The sequence below is a fragment of the Stomoxys calcitrans genome, chromosome 3 (assembly GCF_963082655.1).
Source record: "Stomoxys calcitrans chromosome 3, idStoCalc2.1, whole genome shotgun sequence".
NCBI lineage: Eukaryota > Metazoa > Arthropoda > Insecta > Diptera > Muscidae > Stomoxys > Stomoxys calcitrans.
This window is the reverse complement of record NC_081554.1, coordinates 101,299,772-101,322,114: the sequence shown is the minus strand read 5'-3', so window position 1 is coordinate 101,322,114 and position 22,343 is coordinate 101,299,772. Positions and strand designations below refer to the sequence as shown.

Genomic DNA, 22,343 nt, shown 5'->3' with positions numbered 1-22,343 from the left:
AGCACTTGTGTATGCAAACTAATATTTCCTTGTGCCCCGTGGAACAGCAGTAAATGTGTATTCGTCGTAGTTTATCAAGCGTTGTTACAGTGCTGTGAAGCATCCATACTCATTGAACACAAATAGTTATGTGGTATTCAAATCCATATACTTTGTCATTCGCTAGAGGTGGTCATTTTAGTTCCGTTCCACAAAAGGAACTAGTTCCTTTTCTTTGTTCCTTATCAAAACAATGTTTACAACGATAGCACTGTATGACACTAGACCTGAATGCATTCGAAAAGATAACAAATAAGCAAAAGAAAATAATAATAATTGATAGCCGAGAAGGGCATATTAACCTTGAGTCTCGAAAGTGACAAAAAGCCTTTTATAGTTGTAGCGAAGTAAGCGGACGAGGTAGTATTAAATGCAACTATTATCATGATGTTGTTTTCCAGAGCAATGCTTGCTTCGTTTTATTCAATAACCGGTACTTTAATGATTTTTGGGTTGGTGAATTTTTTAGATCAGAGTTGTGGGGCTTGTTTGTAACAATATTTAATTGGTAAATACCTATAAGAAATTTAAAATAAAAATGAGATATATATAATTAAAGTTAATAAAGAAAACATGTTTGATTCTCAATAGGTATCTTTTAATATAAAAATGGTAGTCAGTCATATTATAAAAAGCTTGCAAGCGTCAATTCATGAGTGGTGTTTTTTGTTTTACTTAATCTAATAACGCCACAAAACACTAATTGTTAATATTATTATTACACCAGACACAAAATTTAATTTATGAGAATGTCCGTAAAAATTGCTTTTAAAGTCTTGCACAATTTTCATCTTTTCTTAACTATAATAACTTATGCTTGTATGTGTGAAAGTGATACGTCGTCCATGGAATAAGAATACTTTAAACAACGAGGGGGTGAGATTGAAATTATTTGGGTTGGATAGGGAAACTAAAGGTTTTTATAATGCAATTCTTATTACGAGTTGATCAAGTTAACTTAAATACGTCACAATGTATCTTAGATGATAAATATTGTAGACATATTGAATTAATCAATTTTTAAAGAATTTCATTCTTCCTAAGTCTGAAGTCATCATTTTAATGGAGATTTTTCCTCACTAATGTGATTGTTTTAGACATTGTGTCAATGTAGATGTAATCGTTAGAATTGATCCTTGTACGCTTGAACAGCCTTCATCAGCATTCGAACATTACTGCACTGCGAACTCTTTGGATGGTTGATAAGGAACATTTGGCAATTACGGAATAATTCTTGTAGAACTTTTGGGGCATGCTCCCTGGTAATGGGGTCATGTGGATTTATAGCCAATAATGCTTCAGCCAAGTAGCTGAAATAAAAGAATAATAATTAAAATTTTATATAGTTAAATTAAGGAAGCATGTACAGGAGTTTAAATACCACCAAAATAAAATATATAAATATAATTAACCACACAGAATACTACCAATAGAATTTTATAATAATCTTTTGGTATGAGGGCGGTCCCATAAGTAGCCGACCTGTCAAAAAACGCGGTAGTAGTATGAACAAAATTAATATATACTTTCGCAAAAATTGGCAACCTTCTAAAATAGATGTTTAAAGTTTCAAGCCGCCACGATGTTAAATGAATTTTATAAGTATGGAAAAATTGGCACCAGTTCACAAATTCACCATTAAGATGGTAAAGATCTATTAATTAAACTTCGAATTGCTACAGCACGCACCTTATAGGCGCCTTTAGTTTCCAAACTCAAAAAAATTGCTCTGCGGATAAAGATTTCCCAGTAATTAAGAGGTGAAAGTTGTGGTTGATCGGTTTTTTGAGGAGCTAGACAGTTCTAACTACAAACAGGGAATCGAAGCTATTGAAATTCGCTGGAAAAAGTGTATCGAGCAGAAGGGAGACTATTTAAACTAGCACCAAATATATATATGGGGAAAAGCACTGCCGTGTATGGCTTTGCGTATCCGCCTATTGCACTAAACGCCTGGAGAACTTAACAAATAACATTATCAGCTGCTGTGGTCTCATCGCCTACATTAGCGTGATTTGTTAATATCTAAGCCTTGTATTACTTCCATATATATACCGATATGAAAATGCAGACCCATTTTTTAGTCCATTCAGGTTAGAACCAACCTCAATACCAAAGAATTGGTACCTCCACTGTGACAAAAAATTTTCATGGAAAGTCAGACCATAGTTCATAATTGACAAATAATGGCTACAATGGTTAGATTAGTTTGAAAATGGGGTGCGGATATTAATACGCAACATGGTTCGATGGACATACAGGTTAGCCAGTGATTGGCTTTTTAAAGCTGCATACATTACCATATTTTTCCTGTATCAGAATAGGTCAAAATTGACCAACGATAGCTCCATCGCCTACCTTACCCCTCGTACCACATATCCTGAGTCACACTAATCATGTACGGTATAAAACGAAATAGTACTTCAATTTGTGACATTACATCATCACACAACTCAAAAGGAATTGAATTTTGCGAAATTCGCCATTAGTTACATACTTTTGCTTAACTTCATTGTGGTTGCTCATGTCTGCCGAAATTTGTTGTATAAGAGATAATAATACTTTTTGCTCTAAACAACAATTGGGCGTAAACACCGCATTGTGGTCAGCATTCTTCAATGTATACTCCACCAAACTCAAGTCGTTTCCGAGTAATGCTTGGTTGAAAGCTTTATTTATTTGACCCTGAAGTAAAAGATGCTTAATTGTGTCCTTCATATCATACATAGGCGCGGGTGTGTTGGCTTGCGAACGAATAACAGCAGCTTGACACTCAAATGATTTTCGAATCTACAAAGAATTTAAATTAAATTAAATGTGGTCTATAACATTGCAATTCTTATACCTCGGATCGTATGGTTTCCTGAACTTGTCGTGACAACAAAAGTTCCAAACTCTTCATATCTTTACGAGTATCCAACATAGCTTCCTGCACTCCATTTCGATGCTTGATTAGAATCGTATCCAAGTGCTGACGGAAACTTGAAAACTTATTTAGTATTTCTTCTGTAGAATCTTGCATAGGTTGCAGTTGTTGTAAATATGTATCAAACTGTTCCATAACTGTATAAATAAAGACATTAGCTTTGGATATTCAATATCAATTTGCCAAAAAAAAGCCATTCTCACATTCTTTTATTCCCACCGAGAATGCCTCGTGTAATTGTTTGAACATATTTTGTGAAGATTTTTCATAGGCCGGTATAAGAGTACTTGACATGGATTCAATAAACGCGCTTTGTAGACTGTTTTGAACTCCAACTAATACTGATTTACCAAACGCATCGATAATACTCTAAAAAGAGAGAAAACGTTACATTTAAAAATTGAATAAAGAAACGAAGATTTGAATATTTAAGCAATACTTACTTTGCTCTTGCAGGCTTGCGAAATGTTTTCTTTGATCATAAAATCGAAAGATTTCAATTTTTGCGCTATGTCTAACTGAATTTGTTGTTGCAAGTTGTCGATTTTTGCGGCCAGCATTGGAGCCAGCTGTCTCTGTATTTCGATGGTCATAACTTTCGAAACCATTTCCCCGAACTGTGTCAATACGTACTGGTTCATAATTTGCATTATGCTGTCACGTAATTCCCGATTTTGTACATCTCTAAAAGAACACAATAACGATGGATGGATGAATATACATAAATACAACAACAATATATATTTAAAAACTCACTTTCCCATCAAAAACGATGATAGATTCCTATTATGCTCCGTTTCATAACGCTTTAAGTAGGTCTCCATTAACTTGGACAATTGCATTTCCAATTTAAATCCAAACTCAGTCATATTCTTTTGCGCAATCACAGGATTGGTTTTCTTCATTTCGGCTACTTCCAATTGAAGATTATTTATTTGCACCGATTGCATTTTTATCAGATCTGTAAATTGATTGAATGTTAAAATTTTAATAAAAGCCGAGCCGACGTTTTTACTTTAAATAAAGCAACTAATGATTTGTATGAAGGATTATGAGCGGGCACCACACGGCTGGGAACTCTGAGCTCTCATAGTCAGTCCGGACAAATCCAGATATCGGCGCCTTTAAATAACCAATAGCCCTTACGTTCCTGCGGCTATCGGTTCTATAGACCGGAATAAGCCTATAGAGCTTGATAAGGATGGCTACCTCTACATATAGACATTTGACTACAACAACTACATGCGATTCGATGATTGGTTCCATCATATTCGGGCCATCGTGTTTGACTGTCACACAGTTTCATTGATCGTGAGTTGTAGTACATCTGGATAAGATCATTAGCACCAACAAACCATTGACTGTAAGCTAGTTCATTCCGAGCAATATTTTTTCAAACAAATTCCAATTGTCCAATCTACAATCTCATTTGGTTGTTACATTCTTGTACATTTCTGCCATAGGAGGACTGTTTTTTTTTTTTTTTGAAACGAACTTTTCTTTTCCGTGCTTGGAAACTGTTAAAGATGGAGTTATGTACAATCTGCAATCTGCACGCGCCTTAAAAATGCAAACAAATCCCATAGAAGCGACGCGCAAAAATTTTTTTTAACGCAACGCTCAAAAACAAATCTCCACGTGCTCATTCTGTTTTGGCCTTTAGGGGTTACCCCTAACCTTAGAAACAGAAAGCTTGCAACGTGATACAGCGATGACATAAGACGACAAAGAGACGTATGTTCTTTCTATAAAAGTCTACTTGAGCGGAGGGAGCTCAAGTTGTGACGAAAACTCGACTTTTAGACTTTTCGACTTATTTTTGCTTTATCAACTTGATCGAAAAAAACGACTTTTGGAAAAAGTACACGTTTTCTTTTATTATCAAAAATTTCCAAAGTTTTCTAAATTAGATACTTCCGTTTCCTACAAGTTTTCGTAGACGACTTTGCCATCAATATACCATCATTTCTTTGTACTTTCATAAAGGGGTGGTATTAAGAAGAGTTTTAAATGCAAAATTTGCGCATTTTTATATCAAAGCCATCACGCTATCTTATAGCCAATATGGCTTATTATTGAGTTCAAAGGTATTTTATTGACTGAAAAAAGTGTTTTTCATATACGAGTACACATAACAACACAACATAACAACGTACATAACAACACAACATAACAACGTAGTAAAGTAGATTTCAGGCTACTTATAAAACAACTTCAACACTTCCCCTTGTTTTATAAGTTAAAATAAATTAATTTTGGTACATAAGGCTTCCAAACGTGTCTTGGACAGTGGTTTTGTCATCATATCAGCTAATTGATTTTCTGTCGAAATTTTCGCAACTTCTATTTTGCCTTCAGAAACTTTTTCCCTGATAAAAAAGTGTTTGATAGAAATGTATTTGGTTCTTCGGTGAAATTCCGGATTTTGTGTCAATCGTAATGCCGCATTATTATCTATATATAATACTGGCGTCTCCTTTAAATTTGAAATTTCATTGTACAACCGCCTAAGCCAAATTAATTCTTTGCAAGCTTCATTTGCAGCTATTATTTCGGCTTCTGTAGTTGATGTTGACACTATTCTTTGTCTTTGACTTAACCAAGATATGGCACCACCAGCATAGACAGCCACTACTCCTGACGTAGATCTTCCTGTCTCTATACAGCCTCCAAAGTCTGCATCACTGTAGCACTTCAAGCCATTTTCTTTTTGCTTCTCGTATTTGATGCCATAGCTTAGTGTTCCAGATATGTATCTGAGCACTCTTTTTAATTTGATAATGTCCTCCTGAGTTGGATTTTCCAGATGTCTTGATAAATAGCCAACACTATATGCTAAATCTGGTCTTGTTCCAATCATTAGATACATCAAAGCACCTACAGCTTGTCTATATGGAAAATCCGTTACAATATTTCCTCTTTTGCAATTGTCTTTGGATTTTTCCATAGGTGTAGAAACTGCTTTGCATTCGGAGAAGTTATATTTTTGTAATATGCGCTTTGCATATGCCGGTTGATTTATTTTGATACAATCTTGGGTTCTTTGAATTTCCAAGCCAAGGAAATAACTAGTTTCCTTTGCTGTCATCTTAAATTCTTTCTTCAAATTATCCATATTCTCGTAGTTGTTCCTTGTCTGTTGCTGCGACCAAGCCATCATCAACATACAGTGCAAGTATTAACTTATTTCCATTTTGCTCTCTTTTATATAAACAAGGATCAGCTGAACTTGCTTTCATTTTAACTTCATTTTCTAAGTATTTTCCCATTCTTCTGTTCCAACATCTAGGTGCTTGTTTCAGTCCATACAGGCTTCTATTTAGCTTACAAACACGTCCACTACCATCATTAAAGCCCTCAGGTTGATCCATGTAAATAACTTCATCCAGTTCACCATACAAAAATGCTGTTGATACATCGAACTGCATCATGCAGAGATTTTCGATTGCAACGATACTTAACAGTGATCTTATTGTATTCATTTTTGCTACTGGACTGAAGGTCTGATTATAATCAACGCCTTTTTCTTGTTTAAACCCTTTGATAACTAGTCTTGCTTTGAATTTATCTATACTACCATCACCATTTAATTTTAGTCGATAAACCCATTTACCTGGCAAAGCTTTTCCACCTGGAGGCAACTCTATCAAATTCCATGTATGGTTTTCCTGTAGTGATTCAATTTGGGATTCCATTGCTTTGATCCATTCATTTTTTTCATGACAATTCAAAGCTTGTTTATAAGTTTCTGGTATTTCAATGCTGCTTTCTACTTCCTGTACCATCATAACAAAATCCTTATACTTTTGATTTTGAATAAGAGACCTTTCTCGCAATCTTTTGTATATCGGCTCTTCATCTTCGGAATCAGTTTCTCTAAAACGTTTCGTCGATACAGTGTTCTCAGGAACCATTTCGAATTCTTCTGAAGATGATTGATCTTCTTCAGATGATGCTGGTACAACAGGATTATTACTTTCAGCTTGATTCCTTTCTATTTGAAGTATGTCTGAACTATTTTCATTTTCTTCATTTATATCCTCGTCATATTCTGAACCTGGTTCTTTTGTAGGAGGCGCTGGAAGGCTTAATTCATTTGATGAACTGTAATTCAAATCCTTTGACATATCCTTTAAGTTCATATCCTTCTTCTCTATTGATACATCCTTCGATTCGTTTTTGTCGTCTATGAAATTTTTCTGACAATTTTGAATTTTTTCATCAAATTTTATGTCTCTTGAAACTTCTACACTTCTCTTTTCTGGTATATAAACCCTGTACCTCTCATCACCGTCGTAACCGACTAGGTACCCTTTCATGGCTTTCTTGTCCATCTTTGATCTTTTTTCTTTTGGAATATGCATATAGCATTTCGAACCAATTATGCGCAAATGGTTTATTCTGGGTTTCTTTTCAAACCAAACTTCATGAGGACTCATGCTGGATATGGAAGATTTCGATGTCCTATTCAAAACGTATATTGCAGTTTTTATTAGTTCTGCCCACATCGATTCTGGGAAATTTGCTTCTGAGTTTGCATATTTGAACGTTCTTGCCATTTCAACTATTGTTCTGTTGTCACGTTCGCATCGACCATTTTGCTCCGGGGTATAGGGTGCAGTTAATTTGTGAGTTATACCAAAACTTTTTAAAATTCCGTTTACGTATTTATTGTTGAATTCCTTCCCATTGTCGCTAAGAAAAGTTTTCACTGAATGACCTTGTGCTTTAGCGTGGGCTAGCATTTCCTTGAGTGTAATAGCCACGTCGGATTTTTCTTTAGCTATGTATCCATACCTGTATTTTGAAAAATCATCTTTATATAATATGAGATACTTGTACCCTTGAAAAGATTTTTGGAAGGGACCGCAAATATCGGCTGAAATAAGTTCTCCACACGATGTTGCTGTTTCTCTATTTCCAAACGGTATTCTTGTAGATTTTCCATAAGCACATGGCTCACAAATTTCTCGTTTCATCTTAACTTGTATGCCAAATTCATGTTCCAACTTTTCTTTTATATGACGTATATCTTGATGTCCCCATCTTTCATGATAAAGTTGAAGCATAGAATTATCTGAAACTGCCATGCATATATTTTGTTTAACTTTTGGAATTATTGGTCGTATTGATGCTTTATAAAGGCTTCCATTCCTTGAACGACTTCCATGCAGTACCACTTGGTTATTCACTGACAACCAACACTCCTTCACTGTTGAATTAAAACTGCTTTTTGGATTTCTATCTTGTGCTGCAAGTACCGAAAACAAATTTCTTGAAATATCTGGTACATACCAAACATCCTCGAGTTTCATTTTTAATTTCATGCTTTTGACAAATGAAATTATTTCGATAGTTCCTTTACCATAAGCCTTTATTGATTCCTTTCCAGCTGCTTTTATAAATTGGGGCTCATTGAAATTGTTGAAGTCTGAAAACATCTCATATGAATTTGTTACGTGTTTCGTAGCTCCATTGTCAATCCACCAAATTTCACTGGAATTAAATGTGCAATCTGTATCACTTTCAATATTTAATGCAACATTAATATTTGTAGACGGCGACGACGCTAACGACTTCTTTGATGGTTTACCATCTTCAATCCATTTTCTGCATTCTTTTAGCCAATGTCCCTTCTTTTTGCAGTAATGACAAACGTCTTCCTTCTTTGAGGAATGTTTAACATTTTTTTGCTTTAAATTTTTCTTTGCTTTTATCATTAAAGCTTCTTGATTGTTACCTGAATCTTCGAAATCTTTCCTAAAATTTCTTTCATAGAGACAAATTTGTAAAATTAGCTCATCTATGGATTTGTCTATATCTCTTGTCATCATCATCCAGCTAGAGCGGAACATTTCATAAGACGGTGGAAGAATATGAAGGATTTTGCATACCAAGAGCATATCTGGCAATATATTTTCTCCTTTAGATCTCAATCCAGCATTTAATTCATCCCACAAACCTCTTAGTTTCGCAATATGTGTCGAAGCATCTTGATTATCTTGCCATCCAAAAGAAAACATGTCTGAACATATTTTAAACAATTGGTCTTTTGATGTAGCTTCATAAATGTTCTTTAACGCATTCCATGCTTCGTAGGCATTCTCTTTATCCATAATCTTCTGATATACTTCATCCGTGACCGTGTTGGTAATTATGCTCTTCGCATAACAATTTGCTTTGCGGAAAAATTGCTCTATTTTCTTGTGTTCTTTAATTTGAGACTCGGTAGCTCCATCTTGCAAAGGAAGTGGTGCTTCAACTTTCTTGTCTATAACATCTAAAGCGCCTTCATAGAAGTCTAGAATATCCCTTACTTTCCTTTTCCATATAGGCCAATCCGCAGGACCTGATAGCGGCTTCAAATTCTTGGTGAATTCCATATCTTTCTTTCTTGAAAAAAAAATCCAGAATTTTTCTTTTCTTGTTAAAAATATTTTTTTTTTACGAGACTGGGCTCATAACCTATTGAGTTCAAAGGTATTTTATTGACTGAAAAAAGTGTTTTTCATATACGAGTACACATAACAACACAACATAACAACGTAGTAAAGTAGATTTCAGGCTACTTATAAAACAACTTCAACACTTATTGCAATTACTTTCCCCTTTTTATGTTTGAATTCAAGCTTAAAATGTCTATATATCCTAGCCGACTTTCAACTAGTGTTACCCGGACTGGTAACACCCAAGTAGAACATCACATTTTATTACACATATGAACGAACTTTTATTCTCTATCACTTCCTCTATAAAAACCCATAAGAAACACAAAATGATCTCTATTCTATTCGTTTTTATATATACGGCATTATCAAAGACCATTTTTTAAAAATGTAGAATTTTCCAAATTTTGTTGTTGTCGTCACCATTAAATATGAAAACTGCCGCCAAATTCCATCTAGACTTCGCTAAATTTGCTGCAAAACTCTCTATTTGTGAAATGAACCCTTATATGGGAGCTACTATAAAATATTGTTCGATTCGTCTATGGTTTGGAATATATTTTTATGTCGCTTGCCGATTTTAGACAAATTGGAATAAAAATGTGGGTTTTAGAGCAAAAATGCCGAAAATTGTGGGTACATTAGTATGGGACCTCAAATCTAATGCAGCCGGTTGTTCGCATCGGATTGACCCGATGGAATCTTCATCGGCAAGCGCTGCCGCCTCAGTGTATGTTTTCGTAATTTTTTCGTCATAGGAGAGGCATATCTCGGAGTTCGTTCTCCACACGCTTCTGGTCCGTGCCGGGACTGCAAAGAACCCTGGACCCTGGTTCTCTTCGATTATCCAGACCCGACGCCATCATCGGTCGTTGCTGGTGAGGTGTAACCGACACAATTGTCACGGATACAATGTGCTACGTAAAGATCGCTTAAGGAATAGAGGTGGGGGATTGGCCTTCGTGATACACCATTCCGTGCAGTATAGACCCATCTCGCTTCCGCCTGGCGCTAGTGCTACATGGAGTGCATGGGATTGCAGTTAGGTCCGGTACTGCCGAGATAGAGCTATACAACGTGTACGGTTGGTGGCTGTGTCCTTATTAATGACCAGGCTTACAAGCCCGACATAAGTGGATAACTATTAGGGCATAATAGTCTGGTTTTAGGAGACTTAAAAGCGCATCACATTTCATGGCATTCTCCCCTAGGTAACGACCATCGGGACATAGCTTTGGCAGAGCAGACTGAAGGCTCCACGTTTTGCACTGTGAATGAGGATGCCTCCACTAGGATTACGAGGAGGTGTAGCAGTTTGCCAGTTCGTCTTTGGGATCAGACAACCTCCTGATAATTCTCGCCATCGACCGACCACCTGACTTCAAAACCTATGTGCGACGGACGTTTATCAATCAAAAGAAGGCCGATTGGTCTGGCTTCAGAGAGTAGACAAATCGCCCCCTCGAATGTACTAGTTGCCGAGAGGAAATACCGAGACATCATTAACGCACCAACCGCTCGCTTTATACCAGCCGGTTGAATACAACAAGTGCGGCCAAATTTCTCGACGCAGGCAGTGGTACTAGCAGACGAGCGGATTCGTTGTACGGACCCCACTAACCCCAGATTCAGCAAGCTGAATCTGGATATAAACAAGGTAGTCAACGAATATAGGCGAAGGAATTTATGGCTGGAACGCTTGGAGCAATGTAACTTAGGCACCGGTTTAGGCAAGTTGTGGGCACTCTCGAACCCCGGTAGACGGGATGACAGGACCTCAGTCACTTTTGGCGATGTAGCAGTGACTGATCCGAAGAGATGTGTCAGGTTGTCAATTTATTGTGCATCCTGAGAGTGAAAGGGTAAGAAGGGAAACCATAAGTCGTATCAGTGGTGTCCGAGCCGATAGACAGCCATCAAAATTTACCGTGAACGAAGTTACGAATGTCATCCGTGGCGCCATATAAACCAGGGCGTTGGGCCCGACGTAATCTCTACACTGATGCTTAAGAATCTGGATCTTTCTGGAGTTGAGTACCTTACAACTGTCCTCAATCTGTATTTTAACACTCTTATAAATTGGCAGAAAATGAAAAATGGGCAGAGTCGCACAGACCGATCTCCTTTCTCTCACCAGTAGCCAAGACGCTTGAGGCATTACTCCTCCCGAGCCTCGTAAGAGAATTTCCATTCACCCGACATCACATGGATTTCGAAGTACCGTAGAGTGAAACAAAGAGTTCCCCAAGGTGGGGTGATATCTCCGGCACTGTTTAACCTCTACCTATCCTCCATTCCTCTTCACTCTTGGAAAATTTGCGGCTGATCACAAAGGATGAGAAGAAGTAATCTGCGTCAAACCACAGATGGCGGCCACAGGTTCCACCCGACTTCATAACCTCTGAGCGCCGGACGTTCATCAACTATAAGAAGGCCGATTGGACTGGCTTCAGAGAGTATACCAATCGCCGCTTCATTGAACTGCCACCCCCTCTGATGTGCTTGTGGCCGAGAGGAAATTCCGAGACATCATCAACGCAGCAGCCGCTCGCTTTATACCAGCCGGTCGAATACCCCAAGTGCGACCCAATTTCCCGGCGCAAGCAGTGGTACTCGCAGACGAGCGTGATGGGATTCGTGCTATGGACCCCGCTAACCCCAGAATCAGCGAGCTGAATCTGGAAATAAACAGGGTAGTCAACGAACATAAGCGGAATTTGTGGCTGGAACACTTGGAGCAATGTAACTTAGGCACCGGTGCAGGCAAACTGTGGGCCACTGTTAAGTCTCTCTCGAACCCCGATAGACGGGACGACAGGACCTCAGTCACTTTTGGCGAGATAACCGTGACTGATCCGTAGAGATGCGCCAGATTGTTCAACCGTCAATTTATTGTGCATCCCGAGAGACAGGGCAAGGAGGAGAGCCATTCGCCGTATTCGTGGTCTCCGAGCCGATGAACAGCCATCACAATTTACCGTGGGCGAAGTTACGAATGTCATCCGCGGCGCCAAATCTTCCAAGGCGTTGGGCCCCGACGGAATCTCTACATTGATGCTGAAGAATCTGGATTCACCTGGAGTTGAGTACCTTATCACTGTCCTCAAGCTGTCATTGAACACTCTTATAGTTCCCGATGTCTGGAAAATGGGCAGAGTGATCCCGCTACTGAAGCCTGGAAATGACCCGAGTTTGGGGGAGTCGTACAGACCGATCTCCCTTCTCTCACCAGTGGCAAAGACGCTTGAGGCATTACTCCTCCCGAGCCTCGTAGGAGAATTCCCATTCGCCGAGCATCAACATGGATTTCGGATACTGCACAGCACAACAACAGCTTTGCATGCCATCACCACACACATTTGCCGTGGCTTCAATCAACCCAGACCATGTGATAGGACGGTCCTCGTGGCACTGGACCTATCGAAGGCATTCGACACGGTCAGCCATGCCAAATTATTTGAGGACATCGCCAACACGTCCCTGCAGCCAGGCCTGAAACGTTGGGTCGCGAATTACCTGTGTGACCGCCAGTCATTTGTGGAATTTAGGGATAAGAAGTCGAAACACCGTAGAGTGAAACAGGGAGTTCCCCAAGGTGGAGTGATATCTCCGGCTTTGTTTAACCTCTACCTATCCTCCATCCCACCCCCTCCAGACGGCATAGAGATCTTATCATATGCGGACGATTGTACGATCATGGCATCAGGCCCCCCACCCATCGATGACATTTGCGATAGGTTGAACGTCTACCTCAACGAGCTTGCCTCATATTTCGCTGCAAGAAATCTGAAGATATCCGCCACCAAATCTTCAGCCACACTGTTCACTACAAATACGCGTGAGGTGAATACTGAGCTGACTGTGATGGTCGATGGAGAAATGATTCCGACCATCAAGTGTCCCAAAATACTTGGCGTCACATTTGACAGCTCCTACACTTTCTCCCCACATGCCACAGCAATCTGCAATAAAGTCAAAAGTAGAAACAAGGTCGTCAAGTCACTCGCTGGCAGCACTTGGGGTGCAGACAAAGAAACCTTGTTGACCACGTGCAAAGCAATTGACCGGTCTGTGGTAAGTTATGCAGCGCCAGTGTGGTCACGTCAACTTTGTGACACGCAGTGGAATAATATTCAGATCTGTCAGAATGCCGCCCTCCGAACTGCGACGGGCTGTCTCCTCAGTTCTCATGTGGACCACCTCCATCAGGAGACAAAGATCCTACCAGTGCGAAGACATAACTACATGCTGTCTAAGCAATACCTTTTGGGCTGTTATCGCAGAAATCATCCAAATCATCATCTTGTGGATAGATACCCACCGCCCAGAAGCCTTAAGGTAGATCTACACGATCTAGAGCGTGAGGTCCAGCGATACAAGAGAGAACCTCTAGATCAAGCGGCATATTAAGCGGGTACAACATTCATGCAGACACGGTAGCAGACGCGGTATTCGGCTACCGGATGAATGTAGTCCTTGGAGAACGACCGCCACCCATTGCACCCGAAGAAATCGACCTCCCCCGGCAAACCAGAGTAGTTCTGGCTCAATTACGGTCCGGCCGATGCAGCCGCCTCAATTCCCACAGAGCTAGGATTGATGCCGACGTGCAAGATGTATGTCCCGATTGTAACCAGGGACCGCACGATACACGTCACCTGTTTAATTGCCCGGCCAGACCCACTCGACTCAGACCCAGATCCCTGTGGACGCACCCCATCTTAGTCGCGGAGTTCATGGGTCTTGACACTCAACAGAATATTGATTTTGAGTGGAACCATCCTGAGAGTAGAGGACAAAAGAAACGGATTCGTATGGTAAGGCATCGATGGAGTAACAATATTTAGCTGTTACTTAAGCCCAAGCGACAATATCGACGGAGAAGTTAGAAGTGCAAAGACAACCTACACAAGAGGCAAAAGTATTATACAAATCACCACCAGAACGGGCCTCACAGTTGTCATTGTGAAAAGAGTTCTATCTTAAGGGGGCCCATCTGCGATACTATCATTCCCGATATAACACTAGTGTCAGATACCACCCGATACAGAGTTTGGGGGAATCGTACAGACCGATCTCCCTTCTCTCACCATTAGCAAAGACGCTTGAGTCATTACTCGTCCCGAGCCTCGTAGGAGAATTTCCATTCGCGGAGCATCAACATGGATTTCGGAGACTGCATAGCACAACAACTGCTTTGCATGCCATCACCACACACATTTGCCGTGGCTTCAATCAGCCATGGCCATGTGATAGGACGGTCCTCCTGGCACTGGACCTATCGAAGGCATTCGACACGGTCAGCCATGCCAAACTCTTTGAGGACATCGCCAACACGTTCCTTCAGCCAGGCCTGACACGCTGGGTAGCGCATTATCTGTGTGGTCGACAATCATTTGTGGAATTAAGGTATAAGAAGTCGAAGCACCGTAGAGTGAGACAGGGAGTTCCCCAAGGTGGGGTGATATTTCCGGCACTGTTTAGTCTGTACCTATCCTCCAATCCACCCCCTCCAGACGGCATAGATAACATATCATATACGGACGATTGTACGATCATAGCACCTTGTTGACCACGTACAAAGCGATTGGCCGTTCTGTGGTAAGTTATGCAGCGCCAGTGTGGTCTCGTCAGCTTTATGACACGCAGTGGATTAATTTTCAGATCTGTCATAATGCCGCCTCCAAACTGTCTCCTCAGTTCTCATGTGGACCACCTCCATCAGGAGACAAAGGAGCTCAAATTTCCAGGCTGTGTGACGCTCATAGTTATCGCGTGTCGGGATTTGTTAATAATGTTTTGAGCTTGTTTATGTGATTGAAATAAAAGATATCATAGGATAGTTGCGCAATTGTACATACAAATTTGAAGTGGATTAAGAATAATCGAAAAACCCCCATATGGCAACCCAAAATCATAAGCATGTGAATAGGAAAACAATGATTTACGTATACTTTACTTTTACTTTAATTGGCCATGACAGAATATTTTTTCCACTAGCCGAACGTAGAATAGCGTTCCAAGCGCCACGGTCTTCTGCGCTCATTCTCAAATCTCTGACACCAAGTTTCAAGGTGTCTCCCACAACTTGATCTTTCCATCGGGCTTTTGGTATTCCCGGTTTGCATGTACCACCGTGTTTGCCTTCAAAAGACTTCTTTGCTGGAGCTTTTTCAACCATTCTGACAACATGACCCAGCCAACGCAGCCGTTGTATTTTGATGCGTGTAACTATGCTATCGTCGTCATACAGCTCATACAGCTCGTGGTTCATACGTCGCCTATATTCTCCATTAACGCAAACTGGTCCATATATTTTATGAAGAATCTTTCTCTCAAATACTCCAAGCACTGTCTCATCTGCTTTCACAAGTACCCATGCTTCAGAACCATATAACAGCACGGGTAGTATCAGTGTCTTGTAAAGTGTAGTCTTCGCCTGTCGAGAGGTGGCCTTGTTTCTAAACTGCTTACTTAGTCCAAAGTAGCATCTGTTTGCCTGTATTATTCTTCGCTTAATCTCAAAGCTGGTGTCATTCGTTTCGGTTACGGTGGTGCTGAGGTAGATAAAGTTACTGACTGTCTTAAACCCAACTTTCTCCATTTTCTTTATCTGCTCGGTTGTGCAAGGCTTTTTGGGAATTGAAACCATCCATTTCGTCTTATCTCCATTTACTGCCAGACCCATTTTCACTGACTCTCTTTCGGTTCTTTCAAAGCCTGCAGTTACTACTTCCGGTGACCGACTTATGATATCGATGTCGTCGGCATAGACGAGTAGCATGTGTTCTCTTGTGATTAGTGTGCTATATCTATTCACTCGTATAATCTCGTATAATCTTCTCCAGCAGGATATTAAAGAGATCACACGATAGGCTGTCTCCTTGTCTGAAACCTGGTTTGGTATTAAATGGTTCGAAGAGATTCTTTCCTATTCTTACTGAGGAACGCGTATCAGCAAGTGTCATCCTGCAGAGTCTTATTAATTTTGCAGGGATACCAAACTCAGGCATGGCTTGAAATTCCTTTGAACGCAAAGGAGTATCGAAGGCGGCTTTGTAGTCAATAAAGAGATGGTATGTGTTAATTTGTCCTTCTCGGGTCTTTTCCAGTATTTGGCGCAGTGTGAATATCTGGTCTAGGGTGGATTTACCTGGTCTAAAGCCGCATTGATAGGGCCCAATTATCTCATTGACTTTAGAGTATCTTGTATGCGATGGGGAGGAGACTTATTCCCCTGTAGTTGGCACATTCCGTCTTGAATCCTTTCTTGTGTACGGGACATAGTATGCTGAGGTTCCAATCATCGGGTATGCGTTCTTCTAGCCAGATTGCGCAAATAAGCTTATGCATACGCCTTATCAGCGTGTCGCCTCCAGTCTTAAATAGTTCAGCGGGTAACCCGTCGGCTCCTGCTGCCTTGTTGTTCTTTAGTCGACCACTGCTACTTGGACCTCATTCTGACTAGGAGGTAAACATTCTATATCATCATCAGGGATAGGTTCTGCGGTATCCTCTTCGCCGCCAACGTCGGACACTAGCAGTTGGGTAAAATGTTCTTTCGATTTACGTGTACGCAGGCGAAATTTCGAGCGATTGTCGTTTGTTCGTCTGGACCATTGTTCGACGTTCACAAACAGGCTATTAGTCGCAGAGTTCCTAGGTGTGGATACTTTACAGAACCCAGCAGACAATGGATGATACCAAAAATCCTACTATAACAACAATTTTTTTTAAATTTTTTTTAAAATTTTAAAGGGCTTTGTTGTTGTGCGCTTCTTCTTCAATTTTGACATATTTTCTTTTGATTGATCTTTTAACCATGCTCTTGGACAGTGTGTTCGTTTACCAATTGATAAATTTTTTGGAAGGTTGCTCGCTCTGATAGAAAACGAGATAATAGATTAAGCAAGCATCCTTTATTTTCCATATAATGAGCGCGATAACTTTGTCTATGGAGAGGAGACTTATTTACAGTACTTATACACAGTACTTATAAACGGTAATTCTTAAAATGAATTGTTGTGTTAAGTTTTTGGAAACAACGATTTGGTTTAATAAAAATGTTCAATAAACATAATGCGTCTGCATTTTGGGACAGACTTTGTGTGCGACCTTTTTTGAATTATCAACGGCAACCCTGCTTTCGACCTCTCACTATGACGAAAACAACCCAACTTCGACAAATGACAATGAACAGCGTTTTTGTTGTTGTTGTTGTTGTTGTAGCAGTGTGTTGTACGATGAGGCGGGATGTTTGAATATTTATTGTTAGTACTTCACAGTCGAGAACCAATTGAAAGTGGTAAAGTGCCAATTAAATATTTAATTAAAAAATTTTGCATCTTAAGGCTGGTACTATATTCGTTTTCCACAGATGAAAACACATTCTTCATGGTTATTTTTTTGGAACACTACAAAAATCTCAATGAAAACATAATACTTTTATGAAGATTTTTTCATAACTAATGAGGAAATGTCCTACTGAATGAAATCAGCAAGTTTTTTTCCTTCAAAATCTATTATCTAAAAAAAAGTAATCACGAAAAATTGTCGCGAAAAACAAACATAGTTTTCGCGAAAAACAGCCATTAATTGGAAAAGTAGTAGATGATTCAATTCAAACAATACAGAGTCAATCAATTTGTAGTTTGCAATTGATTTTATGATTGAAAATATGTTTCTGAAATTTCGTCAATTCTCGATTGATAGTGAAAAACGCAATCAGTTCTTTTTTTTCGAAAGGCTCATCTTTAAGAGGAGCAATCTTTCGTTTCTTTCGTTTCTCCGTGAAAGGGCAATATTTACTCTATGTTATGTTGTATGTAAAACAAGAAGTCACTTACCAATCAGTTCGTTCATTTTCATATTGATTTCCGTTATATCCGTGGTGCCTGGGTTTTCAATTTCACTTTGAATAATGTTTATGCAGGAATTACTACCGAGAGTGGGCGCTATATGGCTGCTACTTAGGTTGGACATGGATGAAGCGTTTACAGCCTGTGATATTAAATTTGCAGCATTTTGCAATTCAGCTGAATGTTTACTAGTGTTTACCTTGGGCATATCTGGCAATTTCGGCCAATTCGTTGCAGCAGCGGCATTAATTTTTGTGTTGGTGGAAGGAATGTCCTTATCTAAAAAAACATACAAATTATTTTATTTATACATTCTAAACATTGTTACACAAACTGTCTAACCCCTAGTGTCCACATTATTTTTTTCTGTTTCGACTGCAGCTATTTCATTGACATTGTCATTATTCCCTTCCAAAAGTTCATCCCCACTGAATGAGCTTTTGTCGTAGTCCTGCAATGACATAATTTCTTGTACCTCACGGCTAGGACTCGAGCCACCACTTGTCAAATTCTCGCCAATACTACGGCCAGGGTTTCTATCTATGGCTGTAAGATTAAAATTAAAAAAGAAATGATGATGTTATTGTTGTTGTAGCTGTATGTTGTGTACGGTTAGAAAAGAAATGATAAAATATAAGTGTTAAGATTTCCTTAACTACCTCTAAACTTTTCTTGATATTCAAGATCTCTTTTCATTTGTAATTTTTGTTGCTCTTGTCCCTCTATTAAAGAACTGTTCACTAAATTTAATATATTTATATTGTCAGCTTTAGGCGGAGCAGCAGCATTTTGCCCAGTTACGGCAGCTAACATTAGTATGGTGTTGAGGACTTCACTGCTGACGTTCTCTGGGGTTTTGCGGTCTAAAAATACATAAATATGCGTTTAAGAAACAAGTTGAAGATGTATGTACGTATATTTACCATTTGTAGACGATGAAGAGGTAAAAGCGTCTGGTGTCATTAAATTCACCTGAGGATATGATTTTCCACCCACATTTGCCGATACTTTTGGAGATGCGTTACGAGAATCTGTGTTACTCTCTGTAGCCATTACACTTGGCGCTGCTGCGGCTGCAGCTGCTACAGCAACAACGTTGGATCCACCCGAATTTGAAACCAAGTTGCTATGACTAACAGTATTTGAAGCATTTGTAATTCCCAACAAGAGTTCCAATGCATTTTTTTCGTTTGAGGATGACTCTTCTTTGATCTGAGTAACAATTTGGACGTGCTCTTTTTCAACAGCTTTTGTAGTATCTTCACTTTCGTTATGGTCCTTTACATTTTCCACTTTGACATTTTCGTTTCTAGATTCGATTAAATTAGTTGGCTGATCTCTTATAGGATCCGAGGTAGTATCACTACCCATGGTGCTCCTTAGATCTGCATTATCTTGAAGCATAGGTTGATACAATATATGGCACTCTTGCATGCTTTTCGATTGCACGATATACATGTGAACTACAACACAATAAATGGAGGAAGTCTCCTCATCATAATCGTCCAACTCCTCGCACATATAATTATCATTAGCACATTTATATCGGCGTACATCTGCGTCAACTATGGAAAATGACAGAATTCCCGAACTGAGTGGAAATTCTGAAATGCTTTTCACATAAACTTGTACATTTGAATTAGCAGAAGTTCCAGCATCTGCTCTAGCACTTGAACCGGATGAATGAGATGTTGCACAGCTACTATTTGCATCTTTTTTTAACGAATCGTCTTTGTTTGCGGCGGTCCCATTCAAAGCTGGTATGCAATTATTAGTATTTATAATTTGCATTACATAACATGTACGCGTCTCCAAACTAGATATCACCAAATACGATGAAGTACGATCAAGTTCCGCAACAAAATGTAGATTTTTACCCGATGCGCTGGCAATATTAATTGTTTGGAGACAATTCCATGTGCCACAATCCCATACCTTAAATTCAGTATTGTTTTCGGCGCCGGTAATAGCAAATTTCCAGTACGGTCTGAAAGCATACAACTTATATTGAGCAACGCAAACAATTAACCAGAAATTACAGAGCAACTTACGCTGCATTGTTTTTTGTTAAGTTGTCTAAAAAGAAAAAGGACGAAACAGGTTTTCCGTTGTGAGGCTTCCAAGTGTGTAAACAACGGGGATCTTTATCGTGTATGTACACCTGATAGAAACGAATAATGCCATCGGTGCTACCTACACCCAAAGTAGAACCATCTGGGGACAGGGCAACCCACGTTATTGTTATTGTCTCATCTGCATGTTTCAAATAGCCAGATTTCAAATCTTTAGAGTGGAATTTTCCGATCTATTATAAAAAAAAGTCGACGCTGCTGTGAAAAATAGCACTTGATTTTTGAACAAATACTTACACCATGTTCGGCAACAATAATATTTATATTAAAGCACTGGAATACTGAACCACGTGCCCAAACTATTAGCTGGCTATCTTCGTCATCGTCCAAAGTTACTTCAATGAAAGGACACCACGATATTTTATCATACTTTGGTGTATAGTTAGCCAAAGGATCTTCTATTTTTATAACTAAATTGCACAATAAAGAACCCTCAAGCAAATCAATCTTATGCACGTACAGCGAACTTGCATCAATGGAAGCTAGTATATGTTCCTTCTCGATGTGAGCAAATTGCAGGTCAAGCACTTCTCCCGACATTCCTTTTATTAGAGCTCTTAAGCCTTTGGCTGTATTCACAACACGAACCATGCCCTCCATACCTGATACTTTATTGTTGACTGTAATAAAAATCAAATATTAAAAAACATTTTTTGCATTTTACACAAACGACTTATATGTAATGTTAAAAATTGGCAACACTAGTTAATTTGTACATCAAAGTTTATCAGGTCTATTCCGATTTTCGAAAACACAAATTAAAAGATTCTCTCTGACTTAACCCATTAGTGCTTAGTCTTCTTTTTATCGGGCGTTTTTGTTTCTTAGGTTAGTTAAGGTTGAAAAGAGGGTGCGGATATTAATCCGCCCCATGCCAATATGGATATACACCTTAGCCAGTAATCGGCTTGTTGTGCGCTCTAAATACGACAAAAAGTAACCTCGAAAAAGATAATCTAAATTAGGAATTCCATGCTACTTACAAAATCCTTAATTGTTTTCCATGCCACTCCCCTGAGTTGGTTCATGCCTAGACGCGAAGCCGGGCAATGACAAAGGAAATGCTCCAACGTCTCATCCTCTTCGTCGCATGCCCTACCCATGCTATCACTTGCCGCACCGATTTTACATAAGTGGGCTCGAAGTTCTTTGTGTCCCGTCATGATACCAATAGCTATGCTGACCTCCTTATTTCCTTTCAGTAATAGCCTCGTCTTCTCACTGTTTCACAGTGTTGCATGCGCATTCTACGCCCACTCGGACTGCATCGACCCGAAAGGTGTCGGGTTAACCAAGTTTATTGACGGCAGTCCTCTGGCCTTCACTGCCAAACCGTCCTGCTGGTTATTGCCCTTATGGCAATTTTACTGTCCGTAAAGATGTTCGTACTCAACGTCCTCGCGTTAGCAACACACCACTTCACGCATTCCGTGATCGCCCGGATGTCGCCTGCAGGACCACGTTATGGTCAGGCAGTCTTAAACAGATCTTAGTCCCTGGGTTCTCAATGTAAACCCCAGGCCCACTCTGTCCTCTAGCTTTCATCCATCCGTGTAACATGATCTTCCAGATGGCAATACTAGGGTTCCGTCAATCCAAGACTGTGCCGATGGCAGCAGTGCCTCGCACTCCACCTCAAGGTTCATCTCAGGTATTCGATCGGAAACCTCTTCCCTTTTTTCCAGGTATCCTATCGTCGCTTCGATTATACCACGATGGTATGAGAAGCTCCCATCCTCAATCCATTCTCCCGCCGCCTTAAGTCTCATAGCCGCAGTGACTACCTCAACTTAATCTGTATGTCAATGGGTCGGATATCCAAAATAGTCTCTAGTGCCCTAGTGGGCGTGGTCCGCCTAAGCCAAGACAACATGTTCTCTGAACCTGTTGTATGGCCCTTATGTTGCACTTTTTCTCCATAGCAGTCCACCAAACTACTGAG

At 39.7% G+C, this 22,343-nt stretch overlaps 1 protein-coding gene across 1 annotated transcript in view; it reads right to left on the bottom strand.

Annotated features, from left to right (window-relative positions):
• Positions 1–429: 429 nt before the first annotated feature.
• Positions 430–22,343, bottom strand: part of LOC106095574 (enhancer of mRNA-decapping protein 4 homolog) — a 35,656-nt gene continuing 13,742 nt past the window's right edge. Inside the window, exons 3-14 of the mRNA XM_013262805.2 lie at positions 20,639–21,021; positions 20,321–20,574; positions 19,193–20,256; positions 18,929–19,132; positions 18,612–18,815; positions 18,258–18,548; positions 3,722–3,926; positions 3,409–3,649; positions 3,169–3,334; positions 2,885–3,102; positions 2,537–2,829; positions 430–1,349 (exon numbers count right to left, since the gene is read on the bottom strand). Coding sequence (XP_013118259.1) covers positions 1,163–1,349; positions 2,537–2,829; positions 2,885–3,102; positions 3,169–3,334; positions 3,409–3,649; positions 3,722–3,926; positions 18,258–18,548; positions 18,612–18,815; positions 18,929–19,132; positions 19,193–20,256; positions 20,321–20,574; positions 20,639–21,021 — 3,710 coding nt within the window. The 3' untranslated portion in view covers positions 430–1,162. The remainder of the gene's footprint in view (positions 1,350–2,536; positions 2,830–2,884; positions 3,103–3,168; positions 3,335–3,408; positions 3,650–3,721; positions 3,927–18,257; positions 18,549–18,611; positions 18,816–18,928; positions 19,133–19,192; positions 20,257–20,320; positions 20,575–20,638; positions 21,022–22,343) is intronic.